Below are 17,134 nucleotides of genomic sequence, written 5' to 3'. Positions count from 1 at the left end.
CTCCTCTGTCTCCTCTGTCCCTTCCCTATCCCCTCTTCCCTTTCTCCATCTCTTTTCCACCTTCTCCATCCCCTCTGTCCCTTCTCCATCCCATTTGTCCCTCCTCTGTCCCCTCTGTCCCTTCCCCATCCCCTCTTCCCTTTCTCCATCCCTTTTCCACCTCCTCCATCCCCATTGTCCCCTCTGTCCCCTCCCCATCCCCGCCACCCCCTCTCCATCCTTTTTCCACCTTCCCCATCCCCTCTCCCATTTGGGGACAGCAGTGACACCCCCGTCCTGCTCCCAACTCCCCGCTCAGCCCCCACCAACCCACCCCGTCCCTCCCTGGGGACAAGTGGCAGGGCCACAGCAGGGGACGGGGACAGCGTGGCCCCAGGCAGGGACAGTCAGGAGGATGGTGACACCGAGGGGGACCCCAGAACCCAAATTCCCCCTGCACACCATGGCTGGAGCTGGGGTACCAGGAAACCCGATGGTGCGGCAGCAGGGCACCCCTGCACCCCCAAATCAGGGCACCCTGGGATAGGGGCACCCTGCACCCTGGGATAGGGGCACCCTGGACCCCCAAATCAGGGCACCCTGCACCCTGGGATAGGGGCACCCTGCACCCCCAAATCAGGGCACCCTGCACCCCAGGATAGGGGCACGCTGCACCCCCAAATCAGGGCATCCCCACGCTGTGGGATCAGAACCCCCCCTGCGCCCCCAGATCGGGGTGCAGGGATCAGGGACCAGGGCACCTGCACCCCAGGACCGGAGCATCCTCAGGGCATCCCCGTGCCAAGGGATTGGGGCACACCCATCCCCCAGGATTGGGGCACCCCCATACCCTGGGAATGGGACACCCACACCCTCTGGAATCAGGGTCCCCCCCACCCTCCAGGCCTGGGGGATCCCCATGCTGCGGGGTTGGGGTGCCCCCACATCGCTGGGTCGGGGCAGGTCCACGGGGGACCCCCAAAAAGGACCCACCACCCCACTCCCCACGACGCCACGGTGACACCCCGTGTGGGGACACCCCTCACCGTGGTAGGGTGCTGCTTTGGGGGGGGGGGGGGCTCACCTGCAGAGGTCCCCTCCGGCAGCTCGGTGTCCTGGGGGTCCTGGGGGTTTTGGGGGTCCCCGGCAGACGACTCCCCCTCCATTGTCACCGTCCCAGATGGGGGGACCCTGCCCGTGGTGGGGGGGGGAAGAGAAGGAGCAGGCTAATGGGGTGACACACGGGCACCCCAAGGTGGGGTGGCCCCGACTGCACCCCAAGGGGGGGCCCGGACCCCTCCGTGCCTCAGTTTCCCCTCCTGATGCTGGGGGGGGGAACCAAGGCCATGGGTTGGGGCTCGAAGCATCCCCCTCCCCATCCCAACATCATCCCCGCCCCGCCATGCTCCCCCCCCCCTCTCACGGAGGGACCCCCCCCAAAACCGGAGCGGGGGGCTCCGCTCCCCCCAGCCCTGCCCCGAGCATCGCCGCCATCTCGGGGGGCACCGGGAAGGGGGGGGAAAAGGGGAGGGGGGAGGCGGTGGCTGTGTCCGGCCTCCTTTTTAGGGGGGGGGGGTGTCCCTGGTCACGACTCACCGCTGCGGCCGGCCTGACCCGGGGGGGCCCGGGGGGGCCCGGGGGGTGTCGGTGGGGAGCGGCGGGTGGGCGGGGGGCGCCGGGAGCGGGGCCGGGGGGGGCCGGGAGCGGAAGGGCCGCCCCGCATGGCCGCCCTACGCCGGGGCTGCCGGTGGCGCAGCGCTACGGGCGGGGGGCTCCGGCCCCCCCCACAGCCCCCATATGTCCCCCCATATGTCACCTCCATCGGCCCCCCACGTGTCCCCCCCATGTCGTCGTGTCCTCCCCCCCCCGCCATGGGGAACGGACCCCCCCCCCCCAAGGGGTGCGGAAGGAGATGGGGGGGCTTTGGGGTGTCCCGCCCCGGTGTGTCTGGAGGGGTTTGGGGTGACCCCCCCCCACCCCGGTGTGTCTGGAGGGGTTTGGGGTGACCCCCCCCCTTGCCCCGGTGTGTCCAGGTTTGGGGGGGGGGGACAGGGCCCTTCTGGGGGTCCTGTTGGCTCTGGGGGGTTTGCAGCTGTGGGGGGGATTAGGGGGGTCTTTTGCCCCCCCCCCTCAAATCCTGCCTGGTGCCAGATGTTGGCAGCTGGGGGGGGGTCACAAGAGGGGACACGGCTCCCCGGGTGCCCCCCAAAACACCCTGTTGGGTGCTCGCAGCTGGAGCGGGGGGGTAGAACAAACTGGGGGGGGTCAGTGCCCCCCACACCCCAGCACCCCAGTTCAGCCAGATGTTGGCAGCTGGGGGGGGGGGCAATGGGCTCAGAGTCGGGGTCCTCTGTCCCCCCCCCAAACCCTCCCACCAGATGTTTGCAGCTGGATGGAGCTGCTGGGGGTGGGGAGCAGGTTTGGGGGTGCGAGTCCCAGTGTCAAGTGGCCGGGCTGTCACCGTGTCGGGGTGCTGGGTCACCCCCCGAGCTCGGCTGTCACCCATCAGACTGTCTGGTCACCCTCAGGCTGGGTTGTCACAGTCTTGGGTCACCCTCACGCTGGGTTGTCACCCTCTCAGGGTGTTGGGTCACCCCCAAGCTCAGCTGTCACCGTGTCAGGGTGTTGGGTTATCCCCCCTGCCCCGAGCTCGGCTGTCACCAAGCGCAGGGACACACCAGTGTCACCCTCACAAGGACAACCCAGTGTCACCCAGTGTAGGGACACACCAGTGTCACCCAGCACAGTGACACCCTCGTGTCACCCAGTGTAGGGACAGCCCAGTGTCACCCCCACAGGGACACCCCAGTGTCACTCTCCTGGTGTCACCCCAGTGTCACCCAGTGTAGGGACAGCCCAGTGTCACCGCCACAGGGACACCCCAGTGTCACTCTCCCGGTGTCACCCCAGTGTCACCCAGCATAGGGACACCCCATTGTCACCCAGTGTAGGGACACCCCAGTGTCACCCCCACAGGGACACCCCAGTGTCACTCTCCCAGTGTCACCCAGCATAGGGACACCCCATTGTCACCCTCACAGGGACACCCCAGTGTCACTCTCCCAGTGTCACCCCATTGTCACCCAGTGTAGGGACACCCCAGCGTCACTCTCCCAGCGTCACCCCAGTGTCCCCTCACAGGGACACCCTGGTGTCACCCTCCGCTGTCCCCCCGAGGTGCCACCCGCGGGCCTGGGCCCAGGGCGCCCTGGGGTGCACCAGGCCCCGTTGCCATGGTGACGCCGGGGCCGGGGGCGGGTCTCCAGGGTCCCCCCCAGCGCCCCCCGTCGGGGCCACCGGAAGCCAGCGGGTGCGCAGGGAGAGGGCGGATTGGTGGAAAGCCGGGAGAGGGGCGGGGCTTGCGGGCGGGAGCGGCTGGCGATTGGAGGAGAGCGACGCACGGTGGGCGGAACCTCCGAAGGCGGGGGCGGAAAAGCTGAGAGGAGGCGGAGCCTCGCGGGAAGCCGGAAGCTGGATTGGCGGAGAGGTGGGTGGGAGGCGTGGCGTATTGCTGCGCATGCGCTGCTGCGCAATCCCGCCACTTCCGGGTTGTGGTTGTCGTTTCCGTCTCCCGCTGGGCCTGGAGCGGCCGCGCCGGGACCCCCCGGAGCCCCCCGGGATCCACCCGGGACCCCCCGGAATCCCCCTCCAGGACCCTCCCCGGGATCCTCCGCTCCTCCCCGCGGTGCCCGGGCAGCTCTTCCCACCCCCGCCCCACCCCGCCGCAGCGGGGGGGCCCGTCGGGGCCTGGCGCCGGGGGCTCGGCGGGGCCGCCCGGGGCATGCGGAGGCAGCGGCCGGCCCGCCCGCACTATGTGGTACATCATGCAGAGCATCCAGAGCAAATACTCGCTGTCGGAGCGGCTCATCCGCACCATCGCCGCCATCCGTTCCTTCCCCCGGGACAACGTGGAGGATCTCATCGGCAGGGTGAGCCGCCCCCGGTGACTCCCCCCCCCGGCCCGGCCCGGCCCGGCCCTGGGGTGCTGCAAAGCGCTCGTGAAGGAAACAGAGGGTTTGTAGGGGAGGGGGCCGAGGTGGGGCACCCCCTCCGCGAGCCAGCGGGGTGCCCCGGTGCTGCGGGAGGGTTTCCGCCCCGGTTTCGCGGCTGCAGGGCCGGGCCGGGCTGTGGGCATCGCTCCCCGCTGCTCCGATCCCCGTCGGGGTGATGTTCTTGCGGCTGGGCCTGCCCTTGGCCCTGTGCAGCGGGGGGTCTGGGAGCTTTGCCTCAGCCCGGGTCACTCCTACGGGCAGCGGAGAGCCCTGGCTAAGCCTGGTTGATCCGGGCAGCTGCTGAGCTATTTCGGGTGGTGAGAGCTCCGCCGAGTGTCTTAAACCTCCTCGGAGACGCCCTGGTCAAAGGTGACAAGCCTCCGGGTGCAGCCCAGGGCTGTGTCCCACCAGGGCATGCTCCCAGGGCAGCTCAGGCCGTGTTGGTGGCTTTGGAACGGCTGCCAGTTTATTTGACTTATTAATTGTTGGAGCAGGTCCAGAGGAGGCCACGGAGATGCTCAGAGGGCTGGAGCCCCTCTGCTCTGGAGACAGGCTGAGAGAGCCGGGGCTGTTCAGCCTGGAGAAGAGAAGGCTCCGGGGAGACCTTCTAGCACCTTCCAGCACCTGAAGGGGCTACAGGAAAGCTGGAGAGGGGCTTTTGACAAGGGCATGGAGTGATGGGACGAGGGGGAACGGTTTTAAACTGAAAGAGGGGAGATTGAGATGAGATATTGGGAAGAAATTGTTTGCTGTGAGGGTGGTGAGAGCCTGGCCCAGGTTGCCCAGAGAAGCTGTGGCTGCCCCCTCCCTGGCAGTGTTCAAGGGCAGGTTGGATGGGGCTTGGAGCAACCTGGGCTGGTGGAAGGTGTCCCTGCCTGTGGCAGGGGGTTGGGACTGGATGGGCTTTAAGGTCCCTCCCAACCCAAACCAGTCTGGGATTTACCGGAGCGTCCCGCTTGCCTTGCCAACCCCCCCGCGCTGTGCCCGCTGCCGGCCTCCCACCAGCTCGTGTTCCTGCCGGAGCAGAGAGCCGGCACGCGGACAGCAAACCTCCGCACAGGTTTTGCCAGGCCCTTGCAGCACCCAGGTTTCTTCAGGCATCGTTTAGTGCCGATGAATTAATTAAAACCAAGGCTGAGAGCTGGGACAGGGGCTGTCAAGCGCTTGTGCCTGGCGGTGAGCTCTGTGCAACCTGAAAACAAACCCCGGGGCTTGCGTGGGAGTGTTAATGCCGGATGTCTATTAATAAACCTTTTCTAACGATGCAAATCAAGGCGCGTCAGCCGCTGGCTCGGGGTGGAAGAGGGCCAAGAACGGGTGGGTTTGCTCATGCCGCCTGCGGTTTCCTGTGCTCTCGCAGGGCGCGGACGTGAACTGCATGCACGGCACCCTGAAACCGCTGCACTGCGCCTGTATGGTGGCTGACGCCGACTGCGTGGAGCTGCTGCTGCAGAAGGGAGCGGAGGTAAAGGCTTTTTTAAAGAAAAAATAAAAAAACCATGTTTAAAAATGCAAAAAGTCCCTTTGAAAAGGGACCGGGAAGTCGGGAGGCGGCGGCGGGTGCTGATAAACAGCTCAGATTTGAGCTGGTGGTTTTAAGCGGCGCTGGTTTTGTGCCCCCTCGCAGGGCAAAATGGGCTCAGGTGAAGCTTTATCATCCTGGTAGAAAGTGAAATGTTTGTGCCCAAGATCTCAGGGATGCCACTTGTCCAGGGAGGGAGGGTAGTTTTGCGGTTGAAACCTGAAGGAAGAATTGAAACTTATATATTGCTGGATTTTTGGCGCTTCCTTCTGGCCGCTGGCAGGTCATAACCCCCCACTCCCTGCCTCATTTTCCCCATCTGCTCAATTTGGGATGTAGAAATGGTTTTGTGCAGCACCCACGGAGCTTCCGCCGACACTGGCGGGCGCTGGGGTACCTCAGTGACCACCAAATCCTTTCTCCTCCCTCTTCTTTTGGCACTGGTGAGGCCGCAGCTTGAATCCTGTGTCCAGTTCTGGGCCCTGCACTTCAAGAGAGATGTTGAGGGGTTGGAGCGAGTGCAGAGGAGGGCGACCAAGGTGGGGAAGGGTCTGGAGGGTCTGACCTCCAAGGAACGGCTGAGGGAGCTGGGGGTGTTTAGCCTGGAGAAGAGGAGGCTCAGAGGTGACCTTAGTGCAGTCTACAACTACCTGAAGGGAGGGTGTAGCGGGGTGGGAGTCGGCCTCTTCTCCCAGGCAACCAGTGACAGGACAAGAGGACACAGCCTCAAGCTTGGCCAGGGGAGGGTCAGGTTGGACATCAGGAAGCATTTCTTCTCAGCAAGGGTCATTAGCCACTGGAAGGGGCTGCCCAGGGAGGTGGTGGAGTCACCATCTCTGGAGGGGTTTAAGGAAAGCCTGGCCATGGCACTTAGTGTCATGGTCTAGTTGCCATGGTGGTGTCAGGGCCATGGTTGGACTCGATGAGCCCAGAGGGCTCTTCCAACCTCAGTGATTCTGTGATTCTTCTCCTGCAGGTCAACGCCCTGGATGGCTACAACCGCACAGCCCTTCACTACGCGGCGGAAAAGGACGAAACCTGCGTGGAAATCCTCCTGGAATACGGGGCCAACCCCAACGCTCTGGACGGCAACAAGGACACCCCGCTCCACTGGGCCGCCTTCAAGAACAACGCCGAGTGCGTGCGGTCGCTGCTGGAGAACGGCGCGTTGGTGAACGCCCGCGATTACAACAACGACACGCCGCTCAGTTGGGCGGCCATGAAGGGCAACCTGGAGAGCGTCAGCATCCTGCTTGATTTCGGGGCGGAGGTTCGAGTGGTTAATTTGAAAGGCCAAACCCCCATCTCCAGGTTGGTGGCGTTGTTGGTTCGGGGGTTGGGTACGGAACGTGAAGATTCCTGCTTCGATCTCCTCCATCGAGCTATCGGACATTTTGAGCTGAGAAAGAACGGCAGCATGCCTTGGGAGGTGACCAGGGATCAGCAGCTCTGCGAAAAGCTCACCCTGCTCTGCTCGGCGCCCGGTACCCTACAGACGCTGTCCCGCTACGCCGTGCGCCGCAGCCTGGGCGTGCGGTTCCTGCCGGAGGCGGTGAAGCAGCTGCCCTTGCCCACCTGCCTGAAGGAGTACGTCTTGCTCCTTAGCTAAGCGAAAAACAAGGCGCCGGGGCTTTTCCACGCCGGCGTTCGGCTCCGTCACCGCTTCCTCGTGGCGGCACCGGGAGGTTGACCACTTGGTTTAGGACTCGTGGGTGCCGGATTCCCCTCCCCGGTCGCCGTCCCGGTTTCCCTCCCGCTCTGCTCTTCTGCCCCAGCCGGCACAGGGCAGCGCCGGTGCTGCTCGCAGACGGCTCCACGTTGTCTCTGTGCCCGCAGCGCCTGCGCGGCGGCTCCTCCCACGCGCTCTCCCCTCGATTTCAGCCTCGTGAGATGAACGATCCCCATTAATGGCAAATTATATCCCAGCTGTTGGATTAACCTGGGTTTTTTCCCTTTTTTTTAATGCATTGAGGCAGACCTTGGGGAAAGGAAGGCTTTCTGGGTGCGGGGAGAACAGGGAAACTCTTCCTTTGAAGGACTTAAGGCAGGAAATCAAAAGAATCATAGAATCATAGAATGTCAGGGGTTGGAAGGGACCTCTGGAGATCATCGAGTCCAACCCCCTGCCAGAGCAGGACCAATCTAGGGCAGGTCACACAGGAACGCACCCAGATGGGGCTTGAAAACCTCCAGAGAAGGAGACTCCACAACCTCTCTGGGGAGCCTGTCCCAGTGCTCTGGAACCCTCACAGTAAAGAAGTTCTTCCTCATGTTGAGGTTGAACTCCCTGTGCTCCAGCTTGCATCCATTGCCCCTTGTCCTATCGTAGGGCACAAGTGACAAGAGGTTGCCCCTTTCCTCTTGACCCCCAGCCCTTTAAGACAAGACTGAACATGGCACTTAGTGCCCTGGTCTAGTTGCCATGGTGGTGTCAGGGCCATGGTTGGACTCGATGAGCCCAGAGGGCTCTTCCAACCTCATTGATTCTGTGATTGATTCTGATTCTGGGTCGGCCCCGCTCTTTCGGGGTCCTCCCTGCACAGGGAGGGTGCGTCAGGGTGGGGTTTTGGGGTGCTGTTTCATGGTTTCCTTCCCGTGCTTGTTTTTGGCACCACGTCCAGTCACCGCCGCACCTCTGCGAACCGTAACATCACCGTGTCCGTGGTGACACCTCGTTAAACCCTCACGCTGATGACTTTTGAGTGGGTTTTGCCTCCCGACTGCAGCCTCCCCCCTCCGACCCCCCTCATTGTTCCCAGCCCACCCTTCGCCTCCGCCCTTCTCTGGGGGGTTTTTGGGATCTTAACGATGCACCGAGCTGCGTCATCCTCCGTGTGTGTGTTCCTCACCCAGGGATCCTGGGAGAGCCGCCCCGGACTCTCGAAGGTGACGTCAGGCAGGTAAACTTTGATAGTTCCTTTATGGGAGAAACTTGAGGGGAAAAAAAATAATCTTATATATATTTTATTCCTTCCTGTTGCGCTGGGAAACGAAGCCGTCGGGACCAGGGGTGCGTGCGGGGCTGTGGGAGCCGTGTTCGCCTTCCCCGGGGGGGTTGGGGCACGGTTCGTGCTTGGCACCGCTCGCTTGCGGCGGCAAGTTTTATCGAAGCATCAGAATTCTGAATTTTTAAGACTAAAGTGGTGCCTGAGGGACTCTACCCGGGCCGCTTGCTCTCGGCTCGTCTGCCGCAACGCTTGGGGAACCGCTTTTTCTGTTTGAAAAGCCCATAAAATACCTAAACCAACCCCAAATTTACCCCGAGGAAACCCTGTCTTTGGGATTTTTGCCAAGACAACGGGTGCCCCCTCGGGGTGCTGAGGTGCTGCCTGGCTTCCCCGCGCTGGGGGGGTGCGAGCTACAACGGGGAGCGCTTTGTTTCGGAGATTCCCCGGAGCGACATGGGGAGGAGGGGGGGAAGCCGTGCCGGGGCGATCGCTTCTTTAGATGTTGGACTCGAGCGAGATCCTCTTGTGCGTGACGTGCTCCAGGTGGGCTTTTTCCGAGGTGTCCAGCTCGATGTTGTACTTGGCCAGGATTTTTAGGATGGGGCGAAGCTTCAGCCACCACTGCTCCTTGGGGATGCGGTGCCTGGGCGAGAGAGGGTGGAAACATCACCCAGGGAAGTGTTCCCAGCCTGGATTTATTGTTCCAGGGGCTGGGGGATGGTTTCAGGGGACTGGGGGAAGAACGTGGGGCACCTACTCGAAGTCCGTCTGCTCCTTGAGCTCGGTGATGGGCTGGAAGACGAGGCTGCGCTTGCGCATGCCCAGCAGACAGGCCGAGTCGGCTGTGTTGGCGAAGATCCGGCCTACGAGGGGAGCAAGCTCAGCGCTTCAGTCCCTCTGTGAGGGGAGAACATCCCTGAGCCCCCCCCCCAAAATCTGCAGGGGAGCCCTGAGCTCTTTGCACTGAAATATGGAAGCGTGGGTGGAAGCGAGCCGGGGGTTTGCTTTCGGCGATGCCCCCGCGGCTGTGGGGAGGGGTCGGGGGCTTTGGAAACAAGGCAGAGAAACCCCCCCCACCCCGCCCCGGCGCAGCGCTCACCGTGCCGGGAGCACTCCTTGATCTTCCCGGTGATCCAGGCCACCGCTTTGGCACCCATTTTGGTGCCGAAGTTCCTGTCGAAGGGGGTCGGGGTGCCGCCCTGCGCCGGGAAAGTCACGGAGTGAATAGAGGGAAACCCCGGGGCGAGGGTCTCCCAGCCCACAGCCCCTTCCCTGGGGGGGCCACGTTCCCGTTGCCCGGGGGGGGTCCGTACCTGCTGCATGTGTCCCAGCACATTTTTCCGGCAGTCGAAGATGCCCTTCCCTTCCTCCGAGTAGAGGTTGTAGATGAAGTCGGTGGTGTAGTTCTCGTTGCACCGCTCGTTTCTGCGCCAAGGGAGTGAGATGGGCTTAGTAGGGTGGGCAGCACGAGCCCTCCCGTCCATCCCACCCTGAGAACGTACCTGAGCACCAGCCCCCTCTTCACCGTCGTCTTCATCTTCTCAGTTAAATGCTCCACGTTGACCTACACGGAGCACGAAACGGGCGTTGAGGGGGGCTTGGAAGAGGGAAGAAACACTGTGGCAATGCCCAGAGTGGGGGGATATGGGGTGGGGGGGTTGTCCCCAACCTGCAGGTCACGGATGTTGAAGTGCTCCTCGTAGATGTAGGCGGCATCGGCGCCGCCCGCCAGCCCCGCCATGGTGGCCAAGTAGCCGCAGAAGCCGCCCATGGTCTCGATGATGAAGACGCGGCGCTTGGTGCCGGCTGCCGACTGCTTGATGCGGTCACAGGTCTGCGGAGGGGGAAGAATTGGGGTGGGGAAAAGGGGATTTTGGTTAATGGTTGTTGGTGTTGTTAAACGGGGCAGGGGCCGGGGGCTGCGGGGCCGCACCGTGGTGATGGTGTTGAGCGCGGTGTCGGCGCCGATGCTGAAGTCGGAGCCGGGGACGTTGTTGGAGACGGTGGCGGGGATGATGCAGAGCGGGACGCAGAGCTCCTCGTACTTGGCTCTGCCCTCCATCAGCTCCAGGCTGCCCGTGAAGGCCTGCGGGCAGCGCGGTGTGTGTTGGCGGCGCGGGCACGGCGCGGGCAGCTGCCTGCACCCTGCCCTCCCCGCTTCCCTGCTCACCTCGAAGCCGCCGATGATGATCAGCCCGTGGATGCCGAAGTTGCTGATGTTGGCACTGATTTCCTCGAAATATTTCTTGGGCAAGGTCCTGGGGGGGGGTGAAACCTCCCTGGCTGAGCCCACCTGGGGTGGGGGGCTCAACCTAGAGACCCCCCACCCTGGGATTCCTTTCCCATTACCTCTTTGTCCCCAATTTGGAGCCACCCAGCCCCGTCCAGCTGCCGACTCTGTCCCAGCTGATCTCTTCCACCTTGGGGAAAGCAACAAGTTTAGGGGAGGGGGACAGAGAAGGATTTTTGGGGTGCACCGGCCTCACCGCCACCATATCGGAGCGATATTGGGGTAACCCCGTGCCCCAACAGCGGGATGAACCGCGGTGGGGCTGGGGCGAGGAAGAGGGTCGAGGATCCCCATCCTGGGGGGGATCCCCCTTTCCTATGGGGCTGTACCCCACCCCGTGCACCCCACTCTCCCCGGGGCTCGCACCCTGCCGTAGGCGAGCCCTTCGAAGCCGTCGTGCACCGCCAGCATCCGATGCCCGTGGATGAGGCCGATCCGTACGGTCGACCTGACGGCCGCGTTCATGCCGGCGGCCGGGGCGCCCACGTTGAGCACGGCCAGCGTGTAGCCACTCTGCGGGGAGGAAGGAGCCGCCGTCGGGGGGGTTTGTGGGGTTCAGGGAGGTCCCCATCCCCCCCTCCCCGCTGCCATACCTTGGTGGGGGGGGGGCGGATGTGTGCCAGCAGCTTGTACACGTTCCAGTTGTTTTGGAAACTCCTGCAAATTGGGGGAGGGGGGAAGGCGGGTGTGGGAGCCCCCGGGGGTGACAAGAGCACCGGGGTCCCCACCGGGGATGGGGGTGAGGACGCTCACCGGCCCCGCAGCTTCAGGGCGTCATCGAAGCGCCCCTCGTTCATCGCTGTCGTCACGTCTTTGGTCTGCGGGGAGCAAAGGGGGTGGGTTGGAAAGAGGGATGGGTTTGTGCCGCGGTGGATGGGTTTGCGTCGGGTGGGTTTGCGCCGTGGTGGATGTTGGAGCGAGTGCAGAGGAGGGTGACCAAGGTGGTGAAGGGTCTGGAGGGTCTGACCTCCGAGGAACGGCTGAGGGAGCTGGGGGTGTTTAGCCTGCAGAAGAGGAGGCTCAGAGGTGACCTTAGTGCAGTCTACAACTACCTGAAGGGAGGTTGGAGCGGGGTGGGAGTCGGCCTCTTCTCCCAGGCAACCAGCGACAGGACAAGAGGACACAGCCTCAATCTTGGCCAGGGGAGGGTCAGGTTGGACATGAGGAAGCATTTCTTCTCAGCAAGGGTCATTAGACACTGGAAGGGGCTGCCCAGGGAGGTGATGGAGTCACCATCTCTGGGGGAATTCAAAAGCCGTGTAGATGTGGTGCTGAGGGACATGGTTAGTGGTGGCCTTGGCAGTGTTGGGTTAACGGTTGGCCTTGATGGTCTTAAAGGTCCTTTCCAACCAAAAGCTCCTTTCCAAGCATTTCTTCTCAGCAAGGGTCATTAGCCATTGGAAGGGGCTGCCCAGGGAGGTGGTGGAGTCACCATCTCTGGAGGGGTTTAAGACAAGACTGGCCATGGCACTTAGTGCCCTGGTCTAGTTGCCATGGTGGTGTCAGGGCCATGGTTGGACTTGATGAGCCCAGAGGGCTCTTCCAACCTGAGTGATTCTGTGATTCTGTGGGTGGGTTTGCAGCGCGTCGGGTGGGTTTGCATCGCACCCGACCGTGGGGAGCCCGGGGTGGTGCTCCTGGGGGCCCTGTGACCCCCCCCATACTCACCACCTGGACACACTCCATCAGGGGCAGGCGCACGGCTTGGTTGCCCGAGAGGCTGACGACGCAGGCCGGGGTGTCGGGGGTCCCCTCCAGCAGAGCCATGACAGCTTCAACACCCATCCGGCTGCCCTGCGGGGACAGGGACGGGGACATTACCCCGCTCTGGGACCCCCTTGTCCCCAGGGCCGGGGGGTGGGAGGGAGCTGCCTACCAGGATGCGGTCGAAGGCGGAGGGTGTCCCACCGCGCTGGACGTGGCCCAGGATGGTGACGCGGGTGTCGTATCCCAAACGTTTCACCACGAGCTGCAACACAGGGACGTGCCTGGATCCGGCCCCGCAGCGGGGCCGGGAAAGGGCTGGGGGTTAAAAAAATAAAGTGTGCCCCCGCCCCCACCCCGCACCCTCATCCCCGCTCACATTTTTGATGTCGTCGGAGGTGATGGCCTTGCCGTGCTTGTCGATGGCACCCTCGGCCACGATGATGATGTTCAGCCTCGAGCCGCCCACGCGGGTCTGGGGGCAGAGCCGAAGGGTGACAATGGGGACGATGATGGGGATGATGATGGGGACGAGGCGCCCGCCGGAGCCCACCCTACCTCCGTCAGCCTCCGGCACAAGTGATCTTCCCAGTCATCCTCGGGAGGGGACTCGGGGATGAAGACCCAGTCGGCGCCGCAGGCCAGGGCGGTGATGAGCGCCAGGTAGCTGGAAACGGGTAAAAAAAGGCCGTTTAGGGTTTTTTTTTGTCACCATTTTCTTTCTTGGGTGATGGCACGGGGGGACGTACCCACAGTGACGCCCCATCACTTCCAGCACGAAGGTCCGTTGGTGGCTGCGGGAGACACAAGTTTCACCTCAAGCTTGAGTGGAGCCCCAACACCTGGGGGTCCCCCCCGCAGTGGTGTGGGGGGACACGGGGAGGGTCCCTGTCACCTCTGGGCCGTGGTGGTGATGGCATCCACGATCTCCATGATACGGTGCAGCGCCGAGTCGGTGCCGATGGTCATGTCGGTGCCGCAGAAGTCGTTGTCGATGGAGCCCACCATGCCCACGATGTTCAGGTGACTCGACCTCTTCCCCTCCTCCGCCGTGATCCCCCCTGGGGAAAAAAAAAATGAGCTTTTTGTGTGTGCCCAGCCTGATTGTGGTGCAAAACCCTCCGATTTTGGTACAAAAGCCCCCGATTGTGGTGCAAAACCCCCTGATTGTGGTGCAAACCCCCAATTGTGGTGCAAACCCCTCTGATTTTGGTGCGAACCCCTCCGATTTTGGTGCAAAACCCTCCAATTTTGGTACAACCCCCCCCGATTTTGGTGCAAAACCCTCCGATTTTGGTGCAAACCCATCTGATTTTGGTACAAAACCCCGATTGTGGTGCAAACCCCTTCGATTTTTGTGCAAAACCCTTCGATTTTTGTGTAAAACCCTCTGATTTGGTGCGAACCCCTCTGATTTTGGTACAAAACCGCCTGATTGTGATGCAAAGCCCCCAATTTTGGTGCAAAACCCCCTGATTTTGGTGCAAAACCCCCTGATGGTGGTGAAACCCCCGACTGTGGTGCAAAATCCCTGATTGTGGTGCAAAACCCTCCGATTTTGGTACAAAACCCCCCAACTGTGATGCAAAACCCTGATTGTGGTGCAAAACCCTCCAATTTTGGTACAGAAACCTCCAATTTTGGTACAAACCCCCGATTGTGGTGCAAAACCCTGACTGTGGTGCAAAACCCCCTGATTTTGGTGCAAACCCCTTCGATTTTGGTACAAAACCGCCCGATTGTGGTGCAAAACCCTGATTGTGGTGCAAACCCCTTCGATTTTGGTGCAACCCTCCCCGATTTTGGTACAAAAACCTCCGATTTTGGTACAAAACCCCCCAATTGTGGTGCAAAACCCCCTGATGGTGGTGTAAACCCCTTCGATTTTGGTACAAACACCTTCAATTTTGGTGCAAAACCCTCTGATTTTGGTGCAAAACCCCCTGATTTTGGTGCAAAACCCCCTGATTTTGGTGCAAAACCTCCTGATGGTGGTGCAAAACCCTGATTGCGGTGCAAACCCCTCTGATTTTGGTGCAAACCCCTCTGATTTTGGTGCAAAACCTCCTGATGGTGGTGCAAAACCCCCTGATTTTGGTACAACTCCCCCTTTTCATCCTGCAGAAGAAATCTTGAGGGGGGTGTGTGTCCCCCCCCCCCACGTACCCCCTTTCACCAGCTCGGCCAAGAGGCTGCTCCACTCGGCGCGGAAGGTGTCGGCCCCGGTGAGGCTGCCGTCGCCGCCGATGACGCAGAGGTTGGTGATGCCGCGTTTCACCAGGTTCCGGGCGGCTTTGAGGCGTCCCTCGCGCGTGCGAAAATCCTGGCACCGGGCGCTGCCGATGACCGTGCCCCCCTGCGGGACCCCCACGTGGGTGCTGTGTCACCCCTTGGGACCCCCCACGTGGGTGCTGGGGCTGGCGTGACCCCTCCTATGTCTGTCCATCCATCCCCTCCCATCCCGGCTCCGGTTTCGGGTTATTTTCAGGCTTGACCCCGGTGCCACGGCGTAGGGTTACACCATATCACCCCCCCCGCCCTGACCCCGCTGCCATCGGTGCACCGAGCTGGCCGTGCTCAGCCGCCGCTCACCAACTGCAGCATCATGGAGACGCTCTCCCACGTGGCCTCCTTGATGTTGTCCCCACCGTCCACCAACCCCTGGTAGCCCTGGAAAGTTGGGGGACACACACACACACACAACCTGAAATGACCCCCCTCAAATTTTTGGGGGGGGGGGTCTGGAAATGGGGGGAGTCAGCACCCACCTCATGCACAAAGTAGACCTTGGCGCCGGTGTAGATGCCCACCCGCACCACGGCACGGACGGCCGCGTTCATACCTGGGGGAGGAGGACGGTGTCACCCCGGGGACCCCCCCCACCTTGGGGACCCTCCCCACCTTGGGGACCCCCCCTAAAGCCATCATTTCCCCGCCCCTCAGCCTTGCACAGCGCCAGCCTCGGCCCTCCCGGACCCCCCCGGCACCAATCCGGCCCCGCAGCTGCCCCGGGTTATTTTTGCCCCGTTGACATTTAACGGCGTCGCGTCGTGTGACACCGGGTGACAAGCGTGGTGGTGGCGGGGGGGGGCTGAGCAGAGACACCCCCCCCTCCAAATAGGGTACCCCCCAACCGGGATACCCCCCAATCCTGGGGCCACCGGGGCGGAGGACAAGCTTTGGGCTGAATCCTCTCGGTTTTGGGCAACCCCAACGCTTTGTCAGTGGCTTCGTGCCGGGGCGCTGCCACTGTCCCTTTGACCCCCCCCCAAATTTTGGCGTGGGGTATGTACCCCCCCCTGCACCCCAAAACGCTTTGTCACCCCCCCATCACCCCAAGGTCACCCCCAAAAACCACAACCCGGAGAAAACCACTCAAACCACTCAACCAACCGCAAGATCCGGCCACCAAAGTCCCATTTTCACCCGGTTTCTCCCCAAAATGGGGCTCGACCCTCATGCCACCACCCGGCTTTCGGGGTCACCGGGGTGTCCCTTACCCTGGGCGTCCCCCCCGGAGGTGAGGACGGCGATGGCTTTGCCGGCGCCCAGGCTCTCGGCGTGCCCGTGTCGCGGGGGCGTCTGCGCCATCTTCTTGGCTGGAAAAAGAGGAAAATTGGGCAAAAAGAGAAAAAAAAACAAGGGGTGGGGAGGGCGTGAGGTGCCCCCCGGTCCCGCTGGCACCTGCTGACTGGCACCCACCGCCCCCACGGCCCCTAAATGGGGCTCCCGGGGGAGGGACGGCCCCGCTGGCGGGGGGGGTGTCTCCTCCCCGTCACGGTGGGGGCGTGGGGGGGCACGGTCCTACTGGTGCCAGTCTGTCCTTACTGGTGCCACCCTGCCCACCATACTGGTGCCAGTCTGTCCATACTGGTGCCAGTCTGCCCTTACTGGTTCCAGTCTGTCCTCTGTACTGGTTCCAGTCTGTCCTTACTGGTGCCAGTCTGCCCTTACTAGTTCCAGTCTGCCCTCCATACTGGTGCCAGTCTGTCCATACTGGTGCCAGTCTGTCCTTACTGGTCCCAGTCTGCCCTTACTAGTTCCAGTCTGTCCTCCGTACTGGTGCCAGTCTGCCCTTACTGGTGTGAGTCTGCCCTCCTTACTGGTTCCAGTCTGTCCTTACTGGTGCCAGTCTGTCCTTAGTGGTGCCACCCTGCCCAACTTACTGGTGCCAGTCTGTCCTTACTGGTGCCAGTCTGTCCTCCTTACTGGTGCCAGTCTGCCTTCCTTACTGGTGCCAGTCTGCCCTCCTTACTGGTGCCAGTCTGCTTTCCTTACTGGTAGCAGTCTGTATTCCATGTGGTTACTGGTCTGCCCTCCTTACTGGTTCCAGTCTGCCCTTACTGGTTCCAATCTGTCCTCCTTACTGGTGCCAGTCTGTATTCCCTGCCTGTTCCAGTCTGTATTCTCTGCGGGTACCAGTCTGTCCTTACTGGTTCCAGTCTATATTCCCTACTGGTTCCAGTCTGTATCCCCTGTGGGTACCAGTCTGCCCTCCTTACTGGTACCAGTGTGCCCTCCCTGCTGGCGCCAGCGGGCACTGACCTGGCGGGTGCCGCCCCCTCGGTGCGGGGGGGAGGAAGGTGAGGAAGAGGAGGACGGCGGCGAGGGAGAGCGCGGCCGAGACGAGGAGCCGGGAGGCCTCGGGGGAGAGCTCGGGGACGGGCACCATCGCCCGCCCGCCACTGGCACCGGGTGG

General features: G+C 62.6%; 3 protein-coding genes across 5 annotated transcripts in view; 1 reads left to right on the top strand and 2 right to left on the bottom strand.

The window, feature by feature from the left end:
* The window catches only part of SP7 (Sp7 transcription factor), a 166,544-nt gene that overhangs the window by 8,763 nt on the left and 140,647 nt on the right, over window positions 1-17,134 (bottom strand). The gene's annotated exons all lie outside the window — the stretch shown is intronic.
* ASB8 (ankyrin repeat and SOCS box containing 8) lies at window positions 3,539-8,728 on the top strand. Its single transcript, XM_068410331.1, has 3 exons — window positions 3,539-3,908; window positions 5,332-5,436; window positions 6,470-8,728. Exons 1-3 carry the CDS (start codon window positions 3,792-3,794, stop codon window positions 7,100-7,102), a joined length of 855 nt encoding a protein of 284 aa, XP_068266432.1. The 5' UTR covers window positions 3,539-3,791; the 3' UTR covers window positions 7,103-8,728.
* On the bottom strand, window positions 8,442-17,110 carry PFKM (phosphofructokinase, muscle). 3 transcript variants are annotated; one of them, XM_068410319.1, is made up of 23 exons: window positions 16,981-17,107; window positions 15,936-16,034; window positions 15,204-15,277; window positions 15,028-15,105; window positions 14,602-14,791; window positions 13,331-13,496; window positions 13,185-13,229; window positions 12,994-13,102; window positions 12,815-12,910; window positions 12,608-12,700; window positions 12,400-12,525; window positions 11,485-11,549; window positions 11,325-11,388; window positions 11,098-11,244; window positions 10,791-10,861; window positions 10,612-10,699; window positions 10,375-10,527; window positions 10,111-10,275; window positions 9,944-10,005; window positions 9,755-9,866; window positions 9,541-9,640; window positions 9,199-9,304; window positions 8,442-9,084 (listed from the first exon to the last, which is right to left on the bottom strand). In XM_068410319.1, exons 1-23 carry the CDS (start codon window positions 17,105-17,107, stop codon window positions 8,937-8,939), a joined length of 2,484 nt encoding a protein of 827 aa, XP_068266420.1. In that variant the 3' UTR covers window positions 8,442-8,936. The 3 variants fall into 3 exon arrangements, with proteins under 3 accessions (XP_068266420.1, XP_068266419.1, XP_068266421.1); XM_068410318.1 differs by having other exon boundaries at window positions 10,111-10,527; window positions 16,981-17,110; XM_068410320.1 differs by lacking the exon at window positions 16,981-17,107 and adding an exon at window positions 16,120-16,201 and having other exon boundaries at window positions 10,111-10,527.

This window comes from Nyctibius grandis, chromosome 11 (genome assembly GCF_013368605.1).
Source record: "Nyctibius grandis isolate bNycGra1 chromosome 11, bNycGra1.pri, whole genome shotgun sequence".
In the NCBI taxonomy this organism is placed as follows: Eukaryota; Metazoa; Chordata; class Aves; order Nyctibiiformes; family Nyctibiidae; genus Nyctibius; species Nyctibius grandis.
Note: the sequence above shows the minus strand (reverse complement) of the source record. Positions and strands in the feature narration are given on the sequence as shown.